The following is a 10,177-nucleotide window of genomic DNA, read 5'->3' as shown; positions in this document are numbered from 1 at the left end:
CTCTCTCTCTCTCTCTCTCTCTCTCTCTCTCTCTCTCTCTCTCTTACTGTCTGTCTGAGGTGGGAACGGGGTAGAGAGTTGGAACAGGGTTGGGGGCGATGAAAAACTACTTATTTGTCATTTTGAAACACATCATATTGCTATTTCACCATATTTTTTGTTGAGTGTTACCCATAAGACTTGAGGTGGAATTCGCCAGGAGTCATCCTTGCAGCCCGGGTCCAAGTTGGCAAGGCAAACTCAGCATCAGCCAGGTATTTTCCGAGTGCAACGACCAATGCAATTTTGCAGGGGGCGATCAGAAAATGGCTTGTCTCTCGTGTTTCCTGCGAAATGTCAGGAAGGATTTGTTTCAATACAGTGCGTTTAATTAAAAGTTGGGACCTACGATTTAAAGCCCATCCCCGAAAGGATCGAGCCAGATTAATATAGGGCTTTTGGGAACCCCTGAGCCAACTTAATAATGCACATCTGGGATTCGAACGCAGGTTGCCCATTACACAGCCCAGGATCGACTTTCCATAACACTGTAAAGAATACAGGTTAGCATTAGTCATAAATAAAGTAAATCCAGGGAGTACCTGTTTGCGTATAGAATAATGGAAGGAGACAAACGTATCAAAAACGATAGATTATAATGCTACACTCGTGGGGGGTGGGGTTGGGGGGTGTTTTTTGTTGTTGTTGTTGTTTGTTTGTTTGTTGGGATATTGTTTTGTTTGTTGTGGGGTTGTTGTTGTTGTTTGGGGGGGGGGATTATTTTTTTTCAACCACATCAAAACATACTCCAAATAAAGGACAGTCCATTTTTGCGAAAAGATTGGTGGTAACCCGTTTACATACTTAGTCGATAGACGTTGACGCTTCACTCACCTGGAGAATTGCCCTCCAGCGTTTGAAACCGAGTTTGACCCGGCCAAAGAGTGACCAGTCACATGACACATAATTCTCCCACCAGCCCAGAGACACGAGGATAAGAGCCAGTGGCAGCTCCCACACAAAGTCCTGCAGTAGTGTGGCCATCACTCGCTGCTCTTTTGAATAGCTAAAGGACGGAGGGGGAAGGTGGGGGGGGAGGTGGAAATTAAATTATATCATTTTTTATATTAAGAAAAAATTAACATTTACAAGAGATGAAACAGAAAGTGTAAAGACATGTGCTGTTGAAAGGGGAAAAAAGGGAGACTTAAATCGGGTGTTATGTTTGTTACTGTTGCTGTGCCAGCTTTCTTGTTGTTGTCGTTGTTGTTGTTGTTGTTGTTGTTGTTGTTGTTGTTGTTGTTGTTGTTGTTGTTGTTGTTGTTGTTGTTGTTGTTGTTGTTGTTGCTGTTGCCACTGTTGGTGTTTCCTGTCTTTTATGACGCAATATGTGTTTTGTCCGTTGGTTTGTTTGATGAGGATAAGAATTAGAACGTAGAACAAGACTAGGAAGAAGAGGAGGTTGAACTTGCTTTCTGCTCTTTTCTCCCCTTCATTTTGCGTTATCCTTCGCTAAGAGTCATTTTCATATTCGTTGGTCAGTGTAGGTAAGGATACATTACCTGGGTTGTATTCAATGAAAGAACACTTTTGACGCATGTTTATTTTCAGAGTACTTACTTTCAAGTCTTACGTAATTATAATTTCATATTACACTCATGTATATGATATGAATGGATGTCAGTGTTCATAATTGAAGACCTCAGAAAAAGACTGTACCTAAGTCCAAAGTCGCAAAAATCGAGTTCTTGGTATCTATAGAAAAGACTTTCCCGTATCTGTTGATAGGGCACATGACATTCTACCTTTAGCGGTGTGGCGAGAACAAGGGAAAAAACTGTTGCGTTTCCCAAAGCAAATATAGACCTAAGTCCATGTATTTCGCCGTTTTCCTCCGTTCAGCGATGATTGGCTTAGGCAAAGTCTTGTTCTAGGTCTTCAATTTTTCCTCAGTTTTGTCTCCCACTTTTGGGGCACACTTGGCTCATTTCTCCTTTACTGTCAGATGATGGAGAAAAAACCAAGTCTGTTCTTTTCGAAAAACAATTTTTTTTTCTCCGAAAACAGACCACTCTGATTGTTTTGATTCAGATTTTGTGTCAGAGAACTTACTCTTGTGATGTGAGCTCTTTGTCAAATTGTTCTGTTGAGAAGTCCCGGATCATGAAGAAAACGAGGCCGCCGATTTGGGAACACATGGCAACGAGGGACAAAAAGAACTTCATCGGTGATTTCAAACTACATTTCAGCTCCTTGTCCACCATCATCACCTGAGGAGAAATGAAATACAACAGAACTAGATCAAAGTCAGTGGTACGGTAGGGTTAAGGCCGCGGGCACAGAAGTCAAATTTCCTCTTGTCACATGGCTGCAAGTATGCAAATGAGGCTTATTTTCGCCCGTCGCCCATCTTCACTGTCTTAAGACGTCATATTTGGCCTCCCTGCGATGAGTGGGAATTTATCTTGTGTTTTACCAATAAAAGACATTCTTTAATCGAAGCATGTCTCGTGTACTTTTCATAATCAATTAAACAGCTTTATTTACTGCATGATTGGGATTAGGAAGAGACCTTTCTGAATTCTTTAAAGGGTTGGAGTAAAGCTGGAAAAAGGAGATTCGTTTTAATATAACAGATAGGTCTCAAAGGAACATATTTCCACAATTCAAGCAAATTATGGATTTTGCAACATGGGTGTGGGTAGTTGTTTGTTTGTTTCGCTTTGCTGTTATGTTTTATGAGGGTTTTTAGGCGCGGGGGGGGGGGTATCTCTATCCATTCATTTTTCTTTATATGTTTTGTTGTCGTTATGCTTGAAGGGGGCGGGGTGAACTTCATCTCATGCTTCTTCCGTTGCAAAAAATAAGAAACGAGTGCCAAAGTATGCTCAGTATGTAGCGTGACACGTCAGTCAGAACATCAGGGACTGTCGTCATAAAGCACTTCGTTTTCTGTCCTGGTGGATAAAGAGGGTGTTTGAACAAAAATCCAAATTTTCAGCCGCAGACCGTAATCTACGGTGACCTTATTCCCTCTACGTAAAACAATTACTGAGGCATTACTTTTTTAAAAATTTCTTTAAGTAAATATAATATGGGTTCTTTCGGTCAACACAACGCCACCGCCTCCATGAAAAAGACGATGAATCTTGAGAAAATAGTATATTTGCACAAACCTTCAGAATACTGGGAATGTGGAACATAGCAAATGTTAAAGTCATTCCTCGAAAGAAGTCCGTGGATGGGAGGACCTTAAACACCAGCAAACACCAGCCAAACGTTGACAGCAGTTCGAAGAAGAGCATCTGAGATGAAATAAATGAAGACAGACAGTTTTTCTGCTAATATAACATTTGAACGATTACAGATGAAATTGCAGGTGCTAACAAGTTTTGATTTACTTATTTTTAGCTGATTTGCGGTTATGTCAATAGAAATCAAATGTGCGTGTTACGAGAAAATGTGCTAGATTACGACCCCAGCTCCTCCCTTTTGCCCTTTTCCCGCCGTTCTGCAATTTGTTGCTCCACAAGATTGATTATCTTTCTAACATTTTTAATCCTTTATACTGGGTGCCCGCTACGGATGGGATCGGCCGATCGGGCCGATCGCCCGACTCGATCGCCTCAAAAACAAACGTGTTTGTTTTCAGTTTCAGGCGATCGAGTCGGGCGATCGGCACGATCCAGCCGTAGTGGGCAACGCGTATTACGAATCATATATTTCTTTTTAGTAATGTTTCCAAATTTGCTTACCACGTGCTTGAAATTTGATTTTTCCTTTCAAAGAAAAAAGAGTCAAACTCATGTCTATGCATCTTTTTCCATTAACCCTGAGGTCGCCATTGCACACTCATACACCAGGCTTCTTTTCTATTAATGGTCAAAACTAGTCAGATTGTCGCTGCGCTTTTCGTCAGATCTTTATAAAGTTTGTCTGTAAGATTGAGCCTGGGGCCTGAGGATACGCGAACATCTTTTCGTGTACACTAATTAAAGTTTTACTTTCGCATTTTATTCTATTTCAACTGTGCAAAGTTCAGCGTAACATCGTGCATCCCTCTCCTTTTTGTTGAAATAATTCATTATCCAGCAGTCGATAGACTTTGGTTTACGTTGCCCATACTTACAACGGCGAAAGTTTTCGCGGAGGGCCACACCTTCCCACCAAAGAGAATCTTCATGAAGGAGTTGAGCCAGGTGTAGACCATGGGGGCGCAGATGCAGAACATTAGGAGTACGACACTCTCTCCTCTGGACTCTACGCTCTGTGGGTAGTGAAAGGAAAGTATTATGAAAACGGTTTGCCGTTATATTATGAGACGGTACGATATCGTAAGAGTAAAATACCCTTTTCGGTGTGGCAAGTTAGTCAAATAGGCTTTACTTTCATTTTATCGCCCATCTCCGATAGAACTTAACTTTAAGAGTCATAAGAGCTTCTTCGCTTAGCCAGATTTAAGTGCAGTTTCAGAACTCAAACAACGATCACTTGAGTGATATGAATGAACTGAACCAACAGCACACTCGCTTGTTAAGAGGCACCTGCAAAATCAATGAGTATGTAAAGAAGTTGCCGTGGGCCTAACAGCATGTGTGTGTGTTTGTTCGTGGGAATCAATCAATGAATATATTTATACATTTTATTAGCTGATTGGCTAGATATTTGTTGATTAATTAATTACTTTGTTTATGTGCTTTTTTGCATGTTGTTTTGGGGGTTTATGAGTTCGTTGCTGCTGTTAAGAAAATTATTCATAAATTCATTCGTTCGATCTTTCGTGCTAGCTGTTCATTAATTTGTTCTTTCATTAAACTGTTTTGAGGAGCACAGTGCTCGACGATACAACACCCAACTCAAACACCCACTCATAGAATATTCAAAAACTGGCTAATCAATGTCAACACATGACCTCGATGACCCCTGACCTTATTGATGTTGCTGGTGAGTAGAAAGACGGAGATCCGACTGGTGACAGTAGCGACCAACATGATGAGAACCACAGCCACGTAGAGGGAGAGCCGCATGACCTTGAGGATTTCCTTAAACACTTTGTTGTCATCTTCGTTCTCCCGCTCAGAGACACTGAACACGTCATAAGCGCGCCTTGGGAGAAAGAGAAAATAAACATTATTTTTATAGCGCAAATTACGGCTAAACAGTAAACTATAAGCGCTTTACAATGAAATATTAGTGTTAGTATTATTAAGACAGAAGTTTACTTTTCCTTAAAATATTCAAAGCAGAAAATATTATTCTATACAACATACTGCATAAACCAAAAGAAGAAAAAGTGTCTTTCCGTGCTTTTTAAAACGTGTCTTATATTTACTATATCTGTATAAAGTAAAGGGTGTAGAACTATACATATTCACTATATATTTGTATAAGGAAAGTACAAATTAATATTATTTTTTTAACCAAAGAGCAACGTTGTTTGTCACTGTGGGGCATTGGATGATTTAAGATCGACTTTTTCCCAAAATTAAATTAATGATTATTTATAGAGACGCATATCTCCTGAAGGCCCACACGGCTTCACAATAAATCCATTGACATGTCTATCTCTTCCAAATTACCATAATTTCTGCCCTAGGGGTAGCCATAGGGTGTCGCAATATCTTAGGCCTGTGACACCACCAGAGACACAGTGCTCGATGGCAGCTGATTGAAGATGGGTAAAGAAACTTTTGTGAGGACACAACGTCCAAATTGATGGTGTTGGAAACAGAGCTCAGATTTTTTTGTAAATCGTTTTTATGATCATTATTATTAACTACTATTATTATTACTATTATCACCAAAAAAGCACATCATAAACAGAAGTTATGAAAGTGAGCCGAAACCATAGTCCCCTGAACATCCATGTCAATAGTAAACAACTAAAATAGGTGAAGGAGTTTAAATATCTTGCAGCATTTCTTCTGATAACGGGTCCATAAACCGAGAAATAGAAATGCGAACTCAAAAAGACAACGCTGTCACCTACAAGCTCGCACCCCTCCTATCTCATCTAAACATCTCCATGGACACAAAGAGACCACTTATCTCTTCAATATTTATACCAACATTACGCTACCAGTGCCAGACCTGGACATTAGGTAAAACCCATGAAAGCAAAATCGCTGTATGCGTAATGAAATGTCTCCGCAAAACCCTTAAGACCACAAGACGAGACAGGCTGAGAAATGAAGAAGTAAGAGCAGCTATTGGCACTGAGTTCTGCCTGCATTTCGTAGAAAGACAGGGGATAAAATTAATGCCACCTGTTACGTGTCACCTAACCAGCTAGCCTCGAGAACTTATAGTATAACACCAATCACCCAGGCTATAAAGGAAAAGGACGGTCACGCAAAAGGGAGATTGGGGTGGTCGAAAATAGTTATCTGGACTGTGTTATTTCAGTGTTGACCGTTGGAGATTGTATTCTGTAGAGCTAAACTGATGTCAAGTAACGAAAAATTTCCCACAATAGTCGTCTTCATTACGCAGATCCTGTAATAATCAAGACGTGCACAGTGAAAGTAAAACCCGTTTCGGATAATGATTGCTTGAGTAAGTCTGCAACGTAAAATAAATCCAGTGTTTTGTGTTCGTACTATGAAAATGCCCGCAGAGACCATGGGTATGAGCTCTGTCCTCTTTTACTATAAATACCATTTGGGATCTTCCTCATCCTCGACATCAATGTTGTCGTCATTTGTGTTGGTCAAGGAAGTAGTCTCGTCAATGTTCGCCTTGGTTTTGGCGAACTTTTCGTAGTGGCTGGAAGCGTCAAATGAAATGCCAGACTCCGACTCTTCATAGTCAGGCATCGGATCTCCAGAAAAATCACTCTGTGTCTTTTGGGACTGAACAAAGAGAAAGAAGTATTATAGTTATTGGTTATTTGGCTGTGTGGGGTTGGGGAAAGTGGGGGGGGGGGTGGTGTAGGAGTAAATATCACGTAGAACGCCTCAGAAAAGATGAAAGATGAGAGAAGAGAAATGAGAGGACGATGAGAGAGGCTTTCGTTTTGTGTTTTTGAAGTGTCTGAGATTTTTAAATGTTTGTTTTCTTTTTGTTTGTTTGGTTGGTTTTTAGGCTAGCGCTGGTTTGTTTATGCGATTTTGTTTTGTTTTTTCGTTGGTTTCTTTGGGGGGGGGGGTTGATTGTTTTGTTTTTCTGTTTGTTGTTCTTTTTTATCCTGTTGTTGTTCTTATTGTTATTGCTATTGTAGTTTTTGTTTTTGTTTTACTGTGTTTGTTTAGGGGGGCGGGGGGGGGGGCAGGGTAAAGGGGGGAGTCTGAAAGTCATCATGGAAAAGGAAATAATAAGAGATGATATTAACCATAAAGCTTGCCAGGAAGTAAAAGGGGCTCCTAAAGGCGAAAGTAGAGCTAGAGGAAACGAGATGATATTAGGGGGGGGGGGGGCAGAGGGACAGATATATAGAAAGAACAAAAGAGGGAGAAAAGTTGAATGAGACAGAATTCAAGCCAGGAGATGACAGGGTTAGGGATACTGGGACTTAAATAAATCTAATTGCGGATTGTAGACGACTACACTCCACTAACTACTTTAAAAGAGTAAGTGCCATGTCACGTACTTCTTCAAGTAATCACGTATAATTTAGTACAATATTAGATTAACACCCCAGCTCAGTTATATTTTCATGAGGACAGAGCCTCCTGGCTCAAAGAATGTAGGTATCTTGAGGGGGGGGGGGGGTTGGGGAGTTGAGGTTTTTTTAAATTTCACCCAAAAGTGTCCAGTTAAATTTTTAGAAATTACTTCAATCATACCGTGCTCACGCATGTGTTGTACATATATATATTATATGAACCAGAAATGCGTGGCGAACCCATGCCGTCTTTTGCTTATCTTTTTAAAGTAAGACATGTAACGGTATGTTACGTATCGGATTACAGCACAGTGAAAATTAGGTCTAGACATCAAATCGTGGGTCGTGGGGGTATCATAATTACTCCCCATTTTATATTTTATACATTTTTCCAACACTCTGTTATGTCAAGCAAACGTCCGAACGAGCCCAAAGAACAACTGCAATGAACCCCCCCCCCCCACACACACACACTAACACACACACACACACACACAAACACACACACACACACACACACATTCAGTGAGAGCGCAACATTTTGTCAAACTTAGTGTAGCCTGCTCTACAAAAATAAATGTGTGAATGTGTAGAGGTTAACGCCCTTTGAAATACTGTAAGGTAATCTAAGACGCGAGACCTCCGAATTTAACATCCATTTCCGATAGAACCGAGCTTACTCACCTCCTGTTGAACATTAATAGTCGGTACCATCCTCGAGGGCAATCCTGAGCTTTCATTCCACCTGTCAGTGTGTTCCCCGAAGTGACTATTTGTGTGTCCCTTGACATGAGGCTTGGGAGGTACTGCGGGAGGTCCGTAAACATTAGGAGTCGTTGTGCCGGTCGAGACGTCTTGACTTTGAGCAAAGTGATGGCTGTGGCGATCTGACTGCCCTGTATGTGAATCTGGATCAACAGAAGGTGCCCGGCTGAAGAAAGGGCTGGGGTTAGTTAAATGAGAAAGATGAAGACCTGAATCCAAAGATCGTTTGTGATTCGCGAGTTCTTTATACGACTGTCCGGGAAAATGAGATTTGTCCATCGAGTGTGGCACTGAAGGAGTTTTACTTACTTTGTTACCGGGAGTATGACCGAGCTGCCTGGCGAGAATGTTATCGAGTTTGTTTTTCACATCGTTGGAATGATGAGAACTCGAGAATTGCCTTTTAGACGGTGCATGATCTGAATGCACTCCCTCGTACGATGTTGTGTGTAATCCAGATCCCTTATTAGCCAAGTTTGATGTGTTACTGTGAACATCTGGGTCTGTCAAATATCTTGTTGGTGGAGCTGCAGGTTCATGAGAGGAAGCGTGGTCGTCCTGGGTATGACTTTCTTCTTCGTCATAGTCTGGAGAATTTTCAATATTGTTGTCGTAAATGTTTTCTGTTGGAGTTTCAGTCTCGGTTCGCATAGACAGCGGGATGAGAGGACCGTTAGTTTCCATGTTGGCAACAGTAGCGCGTCTCTGTCCTGAATAATTTCCCGAGAGCATATCATGAAGATTTTCAAGGATAGGTACTGAACCACGTTTTGCGTCCGAAGGTCGGACATTACGTGAAGTCAGAACTTTGGGCGCGAGGGTAGGATGGTCAAGTCCTGGATCATTTGAGTAATTTTGTTCCAGGTCTTTTGGTCTCGAGCGGTGGGCATTGTGGTTGTCTCCTCGCTGTGACTGCTTGCTCTGGTGCTGATGTTGCTGATGTTGCTGATGTTGCTGATGTTGCTGATGGTGCTGATGTTGCTGATGGTGCTGATGGTGCTTGGCTCTCGGTGGTGCCACGGGAGTCTCTGAAATGACCCCATCTCTATTCCTGGGGATATGAGAATTTCCTGTGTAGAACGAAACGCTCGAGTCTGGGCTTAATCTGCCAGACACACGGCCCGGTGAGGGGCTGTATATCCTAGGTGGGGGGGTCACAGAGTCTTTGGAAGCTGTACTGCTGATGTAAACACCGAATTCCCTCCCACTATTGTTATCGGGGTGATAAGACGGCGGAGGACGGAGAAAATCCCCACTGTCTGGCGAACTGTTTGGTGTCAATCTGTCGTTGTAGGCGTTTCTGGTCTGGTCTGCCATTTTCTGCCTCCGTTTATTGATCTCAGCATGGGATATTTTGGAGGCAAGAAGCTCCAAGTTTGGCCCTAGTGATTTGTGTAGCGCCGATGCGCTGCCTCCGAGACCTATACTGGCTAAGGCAAACTGTGTCGTGTCTTCTCCGATATGAGTTTGGTGCAGAACATTTGCGCTTGAGGCAGATCGTTGTCGAACCTCACGCGGAGAGATGGGATCTGGCTCAACTAAATCCGCCAGTGATCGGACTTGGCGCAGCATCTATTTACAGAAGACAGTGGAGGGGAGAATGCAGAAGAATTATGCATCAACAGATTTGAAAGATAAATCGCAAAAGGGGGAAATTATGTCAATAGATTGTTTTCACTGATAGCTTAAAACGTAATAGTCTGAAGACTGGTGGAAAATGGCCGTGGGGTAACAGGGCATTCAGAGTGGTTGAAGTTCGGTTGGAGAAGGGGCATTTGAGGGGAGGGGCGACAGCGGAGGTGTAAGGATCTGCTCATGTCAAGACACTCT

General features: G+C 42.0%; 1 protein-coding gene across 1 annotated transcript in view; it reads right to left on the bottom strand.

Moving 5' to 3' along the window:
• The window catches only part of LOC101854314 (chitin synthase chs-2-like), a 35,656-nt gene extending 25,737 nt beyond the window's left edge, over nt 1-9,919 (bottom strand). Inside the window, 9 exon segments of the mRNA XM_035968658.1 lie at nt 172-326; nt 874-1,045; nt 2,092-2,249; nt 3,156-3,284; nt 4,109-4,246; nt 4,908-5,085; nt 6,637-6,830; nt 8,267-8,513; nt 9,312-9,919. Coding sequence (XP_035824551.1) covers nt 172-326; nt 874-1,045; nt 2,092-2,249; nt 3,156-3,284; nt 4,109-4,246; nt 4,908-5,085; nt 6,637-6,830; nt 8,267-8,513; nt 9,312-9,919 — 1,979 coding nt within the window.
• Between the last annotated feature and the right edge of the window lie 258 nt (nt 9,920-10,177).

The sequence above is a fragment of the Aplysia californica genome, unplaced genomic scaffold (genome assembly GCF_000002075.1).
Source record: "Aplysia californica isolate F4 #8 unplaced genomic scaffold, AplCal3.0 scaffold00072, whole genome shotgun sequence".
Classification (NCBI taxonomy): domain Eukaryota; kingdom Metazoa; phylum Mollusca; class Gastropoda; order Aplysiida; family Aplysiidae; genus Aplysia; species Aplysia californica.
Note: the sequence above shows the minus strand (reverse complement) of the source record. Positions and strands in the feature narration are given on the sequence as shown.